The sequence below is a fragment of the Oncorhynchus gorbuscha genome, linkage group LG12 (genome assembly GCF_021184085.1).
Source record: "Oncorhynchus gorbuscha isolate QuinsamMale2020 ecotype Even-year linkage group LG12, OgorEven_v1.0, whole genome shotgun sequence".
Taxonomy (NCBI): Eukaryota; Metazoa; Chordata; class Actinopteri; order Salmoniformes; family Salmonidae; genus Oncorhynchus; species Oncorhynchus gorbuscha.
Genome location: NC_060184.1, coordinates 6,931,817 through 6,948,575, shown reverse-complemented (window position 1 = coordinate 6,948,575; position 16,759 = coordinate 6,931,817). Strand labels below are relative to the sequence as shown.

General features: G+C 40.4%; 1 protein-coding gene across 1 annotated transcript; it reads right to left on the bottom strand.

Moving 5' to 3' along the window:
- Positions 1-292: 292 nt before the first annotated feature.
- On the bottom strand, positions 293-12,511 carry LOC123991536 (visual system homeobox 2-like). Its single transcript, XM_046293156.1, has 5 exons — positions 12,006-12,511; positions 11,299-11,383; positions 10,160-10,283; positions 3,587-3,767; positions 293-2,703 (listed from the first exon to the last, which is right to left on the bottom strand). Exons 1-5 carry the CDS (start codon positions 12,385-12,387, stop codon positions 2,372-2,374), a joined length of 1,104 nt encoding a protein of 367 aa, XP_046149112.1. The 5' UTR covers positions 12,388-12,511; the 3' UTR covers positions 293-2,371.
- Positions 12,512-16,759: the final 4,248 nt, after the last annotated feature.

The window sequence follows — 16,759 nt, the reverse complement described above, 5'->3', positions numbered from 1 at the left end:
GCCTACTTGTGTGCTGCTGTAGCCCCTTGCTTTAGCTACTGTCATGGAGTTCACTATATATTTTTTCATAAAGAAACTGATAAAACACACAGGTACAAAATCAAGGTGACTTACAAATCTGAGGACCAAGAGCAATAGAGGGAGTGAGTGTATTTTTTATTTAACCTTTATTTAACTAGGCAAGTCAGTGAAGAACAAATTCTTATTTACAATGAGGGCCTACCAAAAGGCCTCCCGCGGGGACGGGGGCTGGGATTAAAAATAAAAACATTTAAATAAAACATAGGACAAAACACACATCACAACAAGAGAGACAACACTACATAAAGAGAGACCTAAGACAACAACACAGCATGGCAGAAACACATGACAACAACATGGTAGCAACACAACATGGTAGCAGCACAAAACAGGGTATAAACATTATTCGGGCACAGACAACAGCTTAAATATATGTAGTGTCCACAACTAAAGACTCATTGTCGAATCTGAAAAGACACATAGACATACATATCCCGAAAGCATGATTGTCTACTATGTGTACATGCTAACAGGAAGGAAGGAGGTGGGTAGAGGAGCTGAGTGTGTCATTGTAGCAAAGTATTTAATAAATACAACATATTAAAAGTTCCATTGATTTTCGTTCTATTATCTATACAATAGATTATCATTGGTTTTGGCCGAATAGGCCTGACACAGTATAACCTCTTTCTTTCCGTTTTGATTGGGTTATTTTGACTTGCCTATATCTTTTTTTTAAAATGTAAACAGCTGCGAACCCCGCCCAGCCGTGACCCGAAGGGTGTTTATCATTCCCAGTGGCTACAAGCGGGGAGAGGGGTTTCTCCGCTGTTGGTCTGCACTCCAGGCTGTTTTTATTTTCTATTTTTATTTAACCTTTTATTTAACTAGGCTGTGACTTTCAAATGAAACGAAAAAATATTATTTTAGGCTCTGTCTATAGTGCCTTTTCAATTATTTATTTTTAGAAACACCAGTTTGGCCAGAGTATGTGGCTTCACAGATAGTTCAGGTTCATATGAGCCTGCATTGTCCCTGAAGCCACATATAGACAGAGCGTAATAATATAGACTGAGCCTAATGATGCATTTTTTCATTACATTTTTAATTAATTCAATGTATACACTATGATTTAAATCAACGAAATATTGTTTAAAGAAGATTATGTTAGAAAAAGGAATGATTGATGGAGAGACGAAAATCCAGACAAAAGACACTTTTCTGGAAGACAGGTGGTTTAGGGGATTTGAAACAAACAAAGGATAGATCTGGTTTTAGTAAAAGAAGGTTTAAGGAATTTTATGAAAGATATTAAATGATGGCGCTAATGTCCCCCCGCCAGTCTATTGTGTCACCCTCGCTTCACAATGTATTTAGGTAGCCTAAAGCATTCATTTTCGTTCCTTCTTAGTCTACCTGTCTGGCTCATGAGCTATTTAGAACGTTTAGTTGATTAGGTTATAGGGTATCAGTTTGGTGCAACTGGGGTATAACCTATAACACAATTAGTCTATTTATATTACAAGATCAATCAATATGTTTCGATTTAAAATAGCCTATTATGACAGACGTATGCAATGTGATTTATGTAATTTGGGCTATTCTTAATGAATCCTCATCAATACACACACACACGATACCCCGGAATCTTCCACGTAAATAACGTTTTATTACTATTATACAGAACACAGAGACGAAACAAAAACACAACTTACTGATTTCCAACTACATGAACGTAGCTATATTTCGTTTAAAAATTATTACAATAGAGAGATCCACCATACATTGCAAGAGAAAGTGTTTGTGTTAAAAAAAGGTCCACGAATCCTCTGCAAGTTTAGTCTCTTGTTTTTTTCCACAAGACACCATGTATATTTTTTGTGACGACATGTTTTGAGTATTACCTTAGCCTATGTACTGTCCCCTATTATGTTATGTAGAGACTGATCTACGTAACCAAATAGTTAGTCTTCCTAAAGTCGCAGAATAGCAAGCACCCAAATAGCTGACAGATTACAAAACAGTGGACAGTTATAGACCAGGGTATAGTTATAGCAGTTTACCGAGGTGGAATTTGCCATGTTGCAAAATGTGATCTGTACAAAATTGATCTCCATGACTGAAGGATTTTGAGCTTGACGATATCAGGTCTTGGTGTCAAAGAAACATGATGTACTTTTTTTTGCTACTAAGAATATTGTGTATTGTGACCGATACCATCTTGTTTATGATTAGTATAGATGTCAGGAGTATGTAAACAGTGTTCTTTACAGAGAGGGCATCAACTTCTTTAGACGATGAGCATTCATATCAGTGACTGGGCTCTCTCTCTCTCTCTCCAACGCAGGCTTCAACTGTCCTCCTCTTTGTCCTCTATCTCCATTGGCTGTCCCCCTGTTGCGTCCCCTGAAACTGTTCCTGGTGGTCCGTCCCCAGGATGTGTGCCCAGCATCTTAGCGCTGTGTTCCAGTGCTTTAGCTCTGAGTGCAGCGATGCTATTCTCTCGCAGTTCCTCTTTGGACATGGACAATCTGGTACTCTCCCTCCTCCTCTCCTCCTCCTCCTCTGTTTTCTCCACCACTCTCTCCCTCTCTCGTTCCCTGGCAGGCGGTTGGGAATGGGGAGCTTCTAGTTTTCCAGAAGAGGTCGGTACAGGGGTATCCATGGACTTCTTGTGCATACCTGGAAGGAAAATAAATCATTGTACCCATTTGGAGACATGCACGTTTAAAAACAGCAAAGCTACAGTACTAGGAATTTTTCAAGCTCGTATTGAGCTGTAGCTGGCAGGTAGTAGAAGGTCTTGGTCAGTTAGTGTCTCTGACCTCCACCATGGTCAGGAGGGAACATGGGAAAGGTACCCTCACTAACAGAGATGTTTAAACTGCTCGTTGAACCATTTATTTTATTAAAACATGTTTTTATTTTATTAGGTAAGCCAGTGAAGAACAAATTCTTATTTACAATGACGGCCTACCAAAAAGACAAAAAGGCCTCCTGCGGGGACGGGGGACTGGGATTAAAAATAAATATAAATAAATCAAATTTGGTATTTGAATAGTTAAACCTCTCCACCTGAACGTTCCACTAACTACGTCATATGGTATGTGAATAGTTAAACCTCTCCACCTGAACGTTCCACTAACTACATCATGGTTAAGGAAAGGGAGGATTTTCGAAAAGGTTTTGACCTCAATGTCAGACTTGTCGGGAGTCGATAAAAAGTGTCAATGACGGGTGTTAATCAATAAAATGATAATCCTACTTTATCAGACTGGATTAAGATGCATCTCCTCTCTGCTTGACGTATCGGTCAATTGATTAGCATAGATCAATGAGATGGTAACTAATTGAAAACAAAGCGTACTGCAGAAGCAAACATGTTTAGTCGTCTAGCAGACGCTCTTATCCAGAGCGACTTACAGTAGTGAGTACATACATTTTCACTCATTTTCATGGGAATCAAACACACAACCCTGACGTTGCAAGTGTCATGCTCCAACAACTGAGCCACATGGGACCAAAGCACACCCACCCACCCACCCACATTTGCACAGTGCCTTACCCAGTAGCCATGGGGCACAGGAATCCATGACGCCGTCCTTGGCTGACTTGAGGATGGACTCGGGCAGAGGGATGGAGTGGCGGACCATGGCACCGTACAGGCCGTACTCCGCCATCACACTGCTGCGACCCCAACACTTCTCCCTCTTCCTCCACTTGGCACGGCGGTTCTGAAACCAAACCTACAGGAAGGGAGGAAGGGACAGTGGATGGAAGTTTAGGTTCAAAAGTTTGGACACATCGAGCCATTCCAGGGATTTTTCTTTATTTCAAGTAACAGACACATCTCAACATCAACTGTACAGAGGAGACCTGCGTGAATCAGGCCTTCATGGTCGACTTGTTGGAACGAAACCACTACTAAAGGACACCAATAAGAAGAAGAAACATGCTTGGGCCAAGAAACACGAGCAATGGACATCAGACCGGTGGAAATCTGTCCTTTGGTCTGATGAGTCCGAATTTGAGATTTTTGGTTCCAACTGCCGTGTCTTTGTGAGACGCAGAGTAGGTGAACAGATGATCTCTGCATGTGGAGGTGTGATGGTGCTTTGCTGGTGACAATGATTTATTTAGAATTCAAGTCACACTTAACCAGCAGGCTCTACCACAGCATTCTGCAGCGATACACCGTCCCATCTGGTTTGCGCATAGTGGGACTATCATTTGTTTTTCAACAGGACAATGACCCAACACACATCCAGGCTGTTTAAGGGATATTTGACCAAGAAGGAGAGTGATGGAGTGCTGCTTTAGATGACCTGGCCTCCACAGTCACCCGAAGCTCAAACCAATTGAGATGGTTTGGGATGAGTTGGACCGCAGAGTGAAGGAAAAGCAGCCAACAAGCAGTGGTGGAAAAAGTACCCAATTGTCATACTTGACTACTTTACACCATTGCCAACAAGTGCTCAGCATATGTGGGAACTCCTTCAAGACTGCTGGAAAAGCATTCCAGGTGAAGCTGGTTGAGAGAATGCCAAGAGTTTGCAATTCTGTCATCAAGGTGGCTACTTTGAAGAATCTCAAATATATTTTGATTTGTTTAACACTTTTTTGGTTACCACATGATTCCATATGTGTTATATCATAGTTCTGATGTCTTAGCTATTATTATACAACGTAGAAAATAGTACAAAATTAAGAAAAACCCTTGAATAAATAGGTGTCCAAACTTGACTGCATTTTATGTTTCTGCATATGTCCTTCAATATAATATAAAACAAGTAAAAAGATATGAACTTAGCTATATTGACATCATCCACAAGTCAAACAATAAATTGGCATTTTAAACACATCCTAACAAAAATAAGATCTAATATGAATGATATAAAAAAAAGAGATTATAAAAAACAATCCGTGTTTAGCTAGGATGGTAACTTAGCAACACTCACTGTTTATCAAGGAGTCCTGTGATGGAGAGCGGAAAGAGGACGTCTCAATGTAAACATCAAGTCACTGGTATTACACCCACATGATAAGGTGAGAGGAGCCTAGTGAACTTAAACGTCCATTGATTGAATATAATGATTGTGTACCACAGTCTTTATTCTCTAGTTATAGAACAAGGACACCTGATGGAGAAGATAAGCATATATTATGCTGTTTCTGCTAGATTCACCTGTGTGTGTGTGTGTGTGTGTGTCTCCCTCTCCCCTAGACTAATCGAGTGCCTAAATTGATTTCCACAGTGGAGACCCAGTAATAACCTCACCACTTCAGATTCAGAGACATGAATATAGATCAGGGAGAAGGATACAGAGAGAAGAGAGATGGGTCTGGAGATAAGGAATTACTTCCAGGGCGCACAGCAGAGAGCAGTGTGTGTGTGTGTGTGTGTGTGTGTGTGTGTGTGTGTGTGTGTGTGTGTGTGTGTGTGTGTGTGTGTGTGTGTGTGTGTGTGTGTGTGTGTGTGTGTGTGTGTGTGTGTGTGTGTGTGTGTGTGTGTGTGTGTACACGTGCTGTGTGTGCGCGTGTGTGAAACAGCTGAGCTGAGAAAGGGGAGGAGAGGAGGGTGTGTGTGTGTGTGTGTGTGTGTGTGTGTGTGTGTGTGTGTGTGTGTGTGTGTGTGTGTGTGTGTGTGTGTGTGTGTGTGTGTGTGTGTGTGTGTGTGTGTGTGTGTGTGTGTGTGTGTGTGTGTGTGAAACAGCTGAGCTGAGAAAGGGGAGGAGAGGAGGGTGACCCTAGGGGCACGTGGAGGCTGATTGAAAAATAAGTTAATTTCCAGAGCCAATCAATGGGTGACAGGCTTTCAAAAATCACCAGGGAAATTAAAGAGCTAAGAATCCAGGAGAGCCCTGCAATTGACCCATGCTAATTAATTTCACTGTAGTTATCCTTTCATTGATGGCTCCCACCATGCCTTGTGCTAAAGCATCTCTCCGCCTCCCTGTCTGCCTCCCTGTCTGGCTGAGTCGATGGCTGAGTGGATGGCTGATTTAACGAATCACACCAGAGGAAATGGGGTGTTAATTGAGCAGAGAAGGTGTGGTGGTGGTGACAGGGTGTTAATTGAGCAGAGAAGGTGTGGTGGTGGTGACAGGGTGTTAATTGAGCAGAGAAGGTGTGGTGGTGGTGGTGATAGGGTGTTAATTGAGCAGAGAAGGTGTGGTGGTGGTGACAGGGTGTTAATTGAGCAGAGAAGGTGTGGTGGTGGTGATAGGGTGTTAATTGAGCAGAGAAGGTGTGGTGGTGGTGATAGGGTGTTAATTGAGCAGAGAAGGTGTGGTGGTGGTGACAGGGTGTTAATTGAGCAAAGAAGGTGTGGTGGTGGTGGTGACAGGGTGTTAATTGAGCAGAGAAGGTGTGGTGGTGGTGGTGATAGGGTGTTAATTGAGCAGAGAAGGTGTGGTGGTGGTGATAGGGTGTTAATTGAGCAGAGAAGGTGTGGTGGTGGTGGTGATAGGGTGTTAATTGAGCAGAGAAGGTGTGGTGGTGGTGGTGATAGGGTGTTAATTGAGCGGAGAAGGTGTGGTGGTGGTGATAGGGTGTTAATTGAGCAGAGAAGGTGTGGTGGTGGTGACAGGGTGTTAATTGAGCAGAGAAGGTGTGGTGGTGGTGACAGGGTGTTAATTGAGCATAGAAGGTGTGGTGGTGGTGGTGGTGATAGGGTGTTAATTGAGCAGAGAAGGTGTGGTGGTGGTGATAGGGTGTTAATTGAGCAGAGAAGGTGTGGTGGTGGTGATAGGGTGTTAATTGAGCAGAGAAGGTGTGGTGGTGGTGATAGGGTGTTAATTGAGCAGAGAAGGTGTGGTGGTGGTGATAGGGTGTTAATTGAGCAGAGAAGGTGTGGTGGTGGTGATAGGGTGTTAATTGAGCAGAGAAGGTGTGGTGGTGGTGATAGGGTGTTAATTGAGCAGAGAAGGTGTGGTGGTGGTGATAGGGTGTTAATTGAGCAGAGAAGGTGTGGTGGTGGTGACAGGGTGTTAATTGAGCAGAGAAGGTGTGGTGGTGGTGATAGGGTGTTAATTGAGCAGAGAAGGTGTGGTGGTGGTGATAGGGTGTTAATTGAGCAGAGAAGGTGTGGTGGTGGTGATAGGGTGTTAATTGAGCAGAGAAGGTGTGGTGGTGGTGATAGGGTGTTAATTGAGCAGAGAAGGTGTGGTGGTGGTGATAGGGTGTTAATTGAGCAGAGAAGGTGTGGTGGTGGTGATAGGGTGTTAATTGAGCAGAGAAGGTGTGGTGGTAGTGACAGGGTGTTAATTGAGCAGAGAAGGTGTGGTGGTGGTATTACAGTGCCTTGCGAAAGTATTCATCCCCTTTGGCGTTTTTCCTATTTTGTTGCATTACAACCTGTAATTTAAATGTATTTATATTTTGTTCTCATGTATTGGACATATACAAAATAGTCAAAATTGGTGAAGTAAAAAAAAAAAACTTCTTTCAAAAAATAGAAAACATAAAAGTGGTGCGTGCAGATTCACCCCCTTCGCTATAAAGCCCCTAAATAAGATCTGGTGCCACCAATTACCTTCAGAAGTCACATAATTAGTTAAATAAAGTTCACTTGTGTGCAATATAAGTGTCACATGATCTCAGTATATACACTGCTCAAAAAAATAAAGGGCACACTTAAACAACACAATGTAACTCCAAGTCAATCACACTTCTGTGAAATCAAACTGTCCACTTAGGAAGCAACACTGATTGACAATACATTTTACATGCTGTTGTGCAAATGGAATAGACAACAGGTGGAAATTCTAGGCAATTAGCAAGACACCCCCAATAAAGGAGTGGTTCTGCAGGTGGTGACCACAGACCACTTCTCAGTTCCTATGCTTCCTGGCTGATGTTTTGGTGACTTTGAATGCTGGCGGTGCTTTCACTCTAGTGGTAGCATGAGACGGAGTCTACAACCCACACAAGTGGCCCAGGTAAGTGCAGCTCATCCAGGATGAAAAATCAATGCGAGCTGTGGCAAGAAGGTTTGCTGTGTCTGTCAGCGTAGTGTCCAGAGCATGGAGGCGCTACAGGACGTTTGGCATTTTCCAGAGAACACCAAGATTGGCAAATTCGCGGTGGGTCAGTCATGGTGTGGGGTGGCATTTCTTTGGGGGGCCGCACAGCACTCCATGTGCTCGCTAGAGGTAGCCTGACTGCCATTAGGTACCGAGATGAGATCCTCAGACCCCTTGTCAGACCATATGCTGGTGCGGTTGGCCCTGGGTTCCTCCTAATGCAAGACAATGCTAGACCTCATATGGCTGGAGTGTGTCAGCAGTTCCTGCAAGAGGAAGGCATTGATGCTATGGACTGGCCCGCCCGTTCCCCAGACCTGAATCCAATTGAGCACATCTGGGACATCATGTCTCGCTCCAACCACCAACGCCACGTTGCACCACAGACTGTCCAGGAGTTGGCGGATGCTTTAGTCCAGGTCTGGGAGGCCTCAGGAGACCATCCGCCACCTCATCAGGCAGGAGCATGCCCAGGCGTTGTAGGGAGGTCATACAGGCACGTGGAGGCCACACACACTACTGAGCCTCATTTTGACTTGTTTTAAGGACATTACATCAAAGTTGGATCAGCCTGTAGTGTGGTTTTCCACTTTAAGTTTGAGTGTGACTCCAAATCCAGACCTCCATGGGTTGATAAATTTGATTTCCATTGATAATTTTTGTGTGATTTTGTTGTCAGCACATTCAACTATGTAAAGAAAAAAGTATTTAATAAGAATATTTCATTCATTCAGATCTAGGATGTGTTATTTGAGTGTTCCCTTTATTCTTTTGAGCAGTGTATATACACACACCTGTTCTGAAAGGCTCCAGAGTCTGCAACACCACCAAGCAGGCGGCACCATGAAGACCAAGGAGCTCTCCAAACAGGTCAGGGACAGAGTTGTGGAGAAGTACAGATCAGGGTTGGGTTGTAAAAAAATATCAGAAACTATAAACATCCCACGGAGCACCAATAAATCCATTATTAGAAAACGGAAACAATATAAAAACATTATTAAAAAATGGAAAGAATATGGCACCACAACAAACCTGCCAAGAGAGGGCCGCCCACCAAAACTCACAGACCAGGCAAGGAGGGCATTAATCAGAGAGGCAACAAAGAGACCAAAGATAACCCTGAAGGAGCTGCAAAGCTCCACAGCGGAGATTGGAGTATCTGTCCGTAGGACCACTTTAAGCTGTACGCTCCACAGAGCTGGGTTTTATGGAAGAGTGGCCAAAACAAACACGTTTGGTGTTGTGGGAGACTCCCCAAACATATGGAAGATGGTACTCTGGTCAGATGAGACTAAAATAGACCTTTTTGGCCATCAAGGAAAATGCTATGTCTGGCGCAAACCCAACACTTCTCATCACCCCGAGAACACTATCCCCACAGTGAAGCATGGTGGTGGCAGCATCATGCTCTGGGGATGTTTTTCCTCGGTAGGGACTGGGAAACTGGTCAGAATTGAAGGAATGATGGATGGCGCTAAATACAGGGAAATTCTTGAGGGAAACCTGTTTCAGTCTTCCAGAGATTTGAGACTGGGACGGAGGTTCTGAATAGTTATGCACGCTCAACTGTAATTGATCAGAGAAGGTGTGGTGATGATGACAGAGTGTTAATTGATCAGAGGGGGCGTGGGGATGATAGGGACTTGTGTGTTGAAGGTATATGGAGGATATATGCTCATGCGTGAGCACACACACACACACACACACACACACACACACACACACACACACACACACACACACACACACACACACACACACACACACACACACACACACACACACACACACACACACACACACACACACACACACACACACACACACACACACACACACACACAGCCAGGTTACAGTATGAACACACACACACACAGCCAGGTTACAGTATGAACACACACACACACACACACAGCCAGGTTCCAGTATGAACACACACACACACAGCCAGGTTCCAGTATGAACACACAGCCAGGTTCCAGTATGAACACACAGCCAGGTTCCAGTATGAACACACAGCCAGGTTACAGTATGACCACACAGCCAGGTTACAGTATGAACACACAGACAGGTTACAGTATGAACACACAGCCAGGTTCCAGTATGTTATGCACCTGTATCCTGTCCTCTGGAAGTTCAGTCTTCATGGAGAGCATCTCTCTGGCGTAAACATCGGGGTAGTGGGCCTCGTTGAAAGCCTTCTCCAACTCCTCCAGCTGATACGAAGTAAATATAGTTCTGATAAGAGAAGAGAACAAACAAACTTATTTTGGTGACAAACATTTTAGAGTTGAATTCTGCCTCCAAGTCTATAAAATCAAGGTCTCCCTCATGAAAATAGATATTCTGACCTCAACAGGACTTCCTGGATAAAAAGAAGTTAAATAAAAATAGACATGTTTTTTTTTTAAACACAATTGCCCTTAAAATATATATATATATATTTGATGAAGTGCTGTGTATGTCAAGCACAAGGCATACACTTTCCACTCTGAATCAAATCTAGGCTAATCAAAAACGTTTTAATAACAATAGATAATCGTAATTTAGTCCATACAGAATGTTTAGTTCATACCACAGAGATCACAAAACTATTTATTAAATACACATATGAATAAGTTCCATAAATAATTACATTATCAGGACATTCATTATTTTTCCCCCTTGAGTTAAACTACTTGTGGAATATACGGCACCAGAGATGTTGACACCTTGTAGGCTATCCGTGATTGCACGCATTAAAATGTAAAGATTTTTTAAATTCGAAATATTTCATGCGGAATACTGCTATGTGTTATCAAATGAAGAAAATAGATTTTCTACTTCGTTTTCTTTATTGCTACAGTAGGAAGAGACCTGTATCGAAAATATAAACCTCTCGACTAATTAGTATATATAATATAATATATAATAATAATAAATATAATATTAAACCGTCTCCTATCGCAAAACAAATGTCATAATGATATATACCATCTCATCTCTATTTGAAGAATTAAAATAATTTAGAGATCTATTTCGATTCATTCTTGACAATGAGTTGTTTTAGACGTTTTCGTTAATATACGTGTTCTGAAAAGGAGGTGCATACAGCGAAATACTGTAGGTTATATGAATTTCAATATTTCGCTTTCCAAATGCTTCACAGAAAAAAACTTCGCACGGAATTGTGTTCATTTATATATCCCTAAAATGTCTTATCGTCCAATTCAAACACAGTGAGGTAAATATGAGTTATAGTTAATAGTTTTACCTGTGTCGTCTCTTCTTTCTCTTCTTGTTCTGACTCATCGATGAATTAGAAAATGTCTTTTCACTGGAGGAAACGTCATCTGAATCTGTAAATAAACAGCCCTAGTTTATTATTAAATAGCCGCAGGTAATATTGCTAATACAATTACAATGCAATGCAATACTTATAAACTGTTATCCTACACAGGGTTTACCAAAACCCGGTCCTCGGGACCCCAAGGTGCTCACGTTTTGGTTTTTACCGGAGCACTTAACACAGCCGACTCGAAAAAAATCACACAACTAATCATTAAGCTCTGCTCATTTGAATCAGCTGTGTGGTGTTAGGGCAAAACCAAACGTGCAACTTGGGGTCCCGAGGACCGAGTTTTTGGTAATCCCTGTGTAGGATAACAGTTTATAAGTATTACATTGTAATTGTATTAGCAATATACCTGTGGCTATTTAGTTTATGAAACACTGTCCGACAGTGTGGCGAGAGGAGAAGAGAATTTGCAATCATTAAAATCAGAATTGCATTTTAATTTGGCTGCACCATAAACTGAGGAAAGAAGTGGAGGGCGCTCAAACCAACGTGAGTCGAGGTGCAACTAAAAGATTCAATCAAATGAGATTGAAAACGCGCAACACTCGTTCACCATTAAAAACGAGTCTAATTTGTTTAACATAAATATACAAATGTAAATATTTTTTTTCTTCTAAATTTACCAGAACAGCTTGCGGAGTGGTGGGCATCCAGCTGTCCCGTTGCCCTGTCCCTGTTGAGCGGCTGAAGGTGAACACTCTGCGCCTCCTGCAACACCTCCAGAAAGGCAGGCTGGCTGTAAAACGAATGAATCCCTCCTGGACCAATAATTCCCATTCCAACCCCGACTGCCGCGGGGCCTAAAGCCGACCTAGCCGTCAGAAGGTGCGCCCTGTGCTGCAGAGATTCCAACGGACGCCGCGGAAACGCGGGCGGCTCCTTGTTCAAGCCCAGAATTTCCTGGATTCCAAATCCTGTGCACCTATGTGTCGTAATAGAACCCATTTTCGACGGTTGATGCTGAAGTCCAACTAGTTTTAAGGGCGAAGCCATTTTCTGTTTCATTCAAAGAGTCTGAAAAGAACGGTCCATTATTTTCCTGTCATAACTGTTCTCTGATGGTATTCCCTGATTGGTGATCCCGCCCTGCACAAGCCAGTCCCTTGTGCAATCACCAGTGTGCTCTCTCTCTCTCTCTCTCTGCTTTTTTCTCCCTCCGCAACGTTCCCTTTTTATCCAACAGGTTCCTGGCGCCAGGGGTCATTTCTCTCAGCCAATTACCACAGAGAGAACTCAACGCCACATTCAACAAGACAACAGAAGGGGTCAAACGATTCTTTCGCGATGGCAGATCGATTCAAATAAAATACATTTTAAAACTTTTTAGATTTGTTAATTAAGAGAAGGTTTTTCCAGACAACATGGTTTATTAACCCACCATAAAGCCGCTGTTGCTGCAAACGGTTCAGAATTGATGACATGAATCAGAATGCAGAGCTCCTGTTATTTTACCGTCATCAAGACTGTGGTTGACAGAATAGTGCACGTTGTCGACGTCATACATGCTTATTAGATTTTTTTTTAGGTTATCAAGTGTTGTTGTTTTTTTTTTCAGATCAAGCTGTCGTCGAAAATCGAAACATTATTCTACATTAATATGTTTCCTGTCTGAGTTTAACGAAGTGATGGATTATACATCTATTACATTCGATAAAGGTAACAAGGAATCGTTTTTGTTTTTACATAAAGGTAATGCTTGAGGTGACGAGTTCATTTTAAACTACAGGCTATCAAGAATCCAATTATGAACCACATAAATAAATAAGGCAAACCATTACTTTTTTAATGCTGCGACATAGGCTATGTAAATATGTATTTAAATTGTAGGCTATTTTAAATTCCGTCTAATTAAGTTAAGTGTTGATTTTTCTCCCAAGATTTAATTTACATGAATACAATCTAATTTCAACGAGACACAGGACCCAACAAAAAACATTCTCGCCATGTCTCGCCCAATCAGGACCGCTCAATTGAATCCTCATCTCACACAATAAATGGCCGCAACAAAGGAGAGTGTTTTTGAAGGCTTGAGTAAAACCTTTCATGATATTACCAGTGTAGAGTAAACATCGATTACTAAAAACTTGTTCTGGGTATTACTTTCACTGTAGCCCGGGTTCTCCATCTCCCTATCCCTGTCTCGATGATTCCAGGGCCTTAATCCCGCAGCCATCGGGTCGTAAAGTATCCAATCATCCGGATAAAGGCATCAACTGCTTAATCTGGACAGAGTTTGGGTCTGTGCCTGACTGGCTCTGAATATCACATCATTCCCGTGTCATTAATATAAGGAAATATGACACAATGGAACACAATATTGAATATGACATTGGATAATGACCACTATACTAATCTACGGTTGTATTATAGATGTATTATACATGTTTTATAGATGTTGTAAAAGTGAGGAAGGAAAAAACGAATCAAGGAAAAAACAAAAACCAACATAAGCCTACATATTATTATTGTTATTATTCAGCAATATAACCTTGAATAATTTGTTAGGCTTCGTTTCGTTTGGTCTGTCATAATTACAGTCACGAACTAAAAACAATGAATTTTTGTTTATATGTTTTGTTGTTGTGTGTCTCGATTTGTAGGCAGACTTTTTGACTGGATCTCATTTAGGCTATTAGGCCTTAATCAGAATAAAAATATGATAAAAATGCATATTCTTTAACCTCGATGAATTAATTGGCCTACCACTGATGTCGCCTATCAAATAAAGAATAAACTAAAACTCAAGTTCTTGTGGTAATCCGAAAAACATCACGAGAGCAAAAATGTCAGGTCGCAATTCAAACAGTTTATTACCAGTATACAGAATAACTAATTAATTTGTTAAAAAGCGCTCATAAAAATTAATCCCTGACGTCTAATCAGTGGGCTGCGCGAGCGATTTGCATATTCTAATTAGTTTTGCATACTAAATGTTTTGTCTTTGGTGTTCACAATGCTTCATTTTGCGCATCTGTTGATATTACTTTTTTTTTTAAACAGGTCACATGATTAAGAGCACAATGTCCCTGTTCAGAGTATTTAGGACACAAACACACAACAGGGTGGCATCAGAACGACTTAAAAACCCATCCTTTACACTACTGCCCTAAATTGATCACAAATAATAAAGGCCATGATTAAAACGAGCCTGTTGTTTTTCTTGGTGAGGGATGGTGATGACATTTCATCACATTGCTATTGCCTACAGGGATATAGATTTGTATGTATGAAAAAATAAAGAAGTTGACAAGGATGTGAAAACACAAATCCGATTTCAAAAATGTTGTTGACGACCTTGACAGCACGGTCAAACAAAGACGCCCTTAAAAGGTTACAGATTTTAGGACCAAGTCAAAGATATCTCCAGCTTCATTCCATTCATCTCCCTCTCACGAGAACCTGTTTTGTGATTTTATATTGGGCAGATATCGAACGATAATTAAAACCCCCCATTTGATTTGGTAGGTAAGAGTGGAAAATATCCCCCAATTATTTATTTTTTTACATAACTAATCCTGTCTAATCAGCTATTATTCAATTAAGGTGGAGTTTGTTTCGCTCAGGGATAATTTGTGGCACACTTTTGGACATCTGGACACGTAATTATGTCGAGGACTGAGATACAATTTATGGAAATGAGCAGACGCCTTCGATGGAGGCAGGAGATAACACCGACCTTATCAAAGTGCCATGTGGCAATGAATAAATAAATCCCTGATTTATCCCGGACCCGTTTGGCGTCCTTCTAGAACGGCGTGTGATGGGATGGTGGGCCGCCGCCGCCGCCGCCGCCTCCGCCGCCGCCGCCGCCGCACCACCAAACAGCACCATCGATTTTCTGCTAATGACCCCCATGATGGTTAGTGGATACGTCATTTGTCTCATCTCGAGCGCAGTGTGCACTGCGTGGCACAATATCCCTCAACATTCAATCATTTGAATGATCAATCATTTTGACGTTTGATCTGAACTAAGGTTTTATAATATTTGGATACATAACATCAAAACCAACTGAATAGAGTAAAATCGGTCTCTGATACAGTACATAGTCTATACAGTATATAATATATTACAGTACATAGTCTATACAGTATATAATATATTACAGTACATAGTCTATACTGTATATAATATATTACAGAGTATGATATATACAGAATATAGTCTGTACAGAATATAATATATACAGAATATAGTCTATACAGTATATAATATATTACAGATTATAATATATACAGAATATAATATATTACAGTACATAGTCTATACAGTATATAATATATTACAGAATATAATATATTACAGTACATAGTCTATACAGAATATAATATATTACAGAGTATAATATATACATAATAGAGTCTATACATAATAGAGTCTATACAGTATATAGTCTATACAGTATATAGTCTATACAGTACATAGTCTATACGGAATATAGTATATATAGTATATGATATATTACGGAGTTTAATATGTACAGTATATAATATATTACATTAAATAATATATACAGTACATAATCTATACAGTACATAGTCTATACAGAATATAGTCTATACAGTACATAGTCTAAACAGTACATAGTCTAAACAGTATATAGTCTATACAGTACATAGTCTATACAGTACATAGTCTAAACAGTACATAGTCTATACAGTACATAGTCTATACAGTACATAGTCTAAACAGTATATAGTCTATACAGTACATAGTCTATACAGTACATAGTCTATACAGTATATAGTCTATACAGTACATAGTCTATACAGAATATAGTCTATACAGTTTATAGTCTATACAGTATATAGTCTATACAGTACATAGTCTATACAGTATATAGTAGATACAGTACATAGTCTATACAGTATATAGTCTATACAGTATATAGTCTATACAGTACATAGTCTACACAGTATATAGTCTATACAGTACATAGTCTATACAGTATATAGTAGATACAGTACATAGTCTATACAGTATATAGTAGATACAGTACATAGTCTATACAGTATATAGTAGATACAGTAAATAGTCTATACAGTATATAGTAGATACAGTATATAGTAGATACAGTATATAGTCTATACAGTATATAGTAGATACAGTATATAGTAGATACAGTATATAGTAGATACAGTAAATAGTCTATACAGTATATAGTAGATACAGTATATAGTAGATACAGTATATAGTAGATACAGTACATAGTCTATACAGTATATAGTAGATACAGTATATAGTAGATACAGTATATAGTAGATACAGTAAATAGTCTATACAGTATATAGTAGATACAGTATATAGTCGATACAGTATATAGTAGATACAGTATATTGTAGATACAGTATATAGTAGATACAGTATATAGTAGATA

What these genes read in the sequence shown, in the direction of transcription:
- LOC123991536 (XM_046293156.1), bottom strand. Translation starts at nt 12,387, where the DNA reads ATGAAACAGAAAATGGCTTCGCCCTTAAAACTAGTTGGACTTCAGCAT. An exon ending in CCACTCCGCAAGCTGTTCTG is followed by an intron (nt 11,384 to 12,005) that starts GTAAATTTAGAA and finishes GTTTATTTACAG; the next exon opens with ATTCAGATGACGTTTCCTCC. An exon ending in TTCCAGAGGACAGGATACAG is followed by an intron (nt 3,768 to 10,159) that starts GTGCATAACATA and finishes CCCTTCCTGTAG; the next exon opens with GTTTGGTTTCAGAACCGCCG.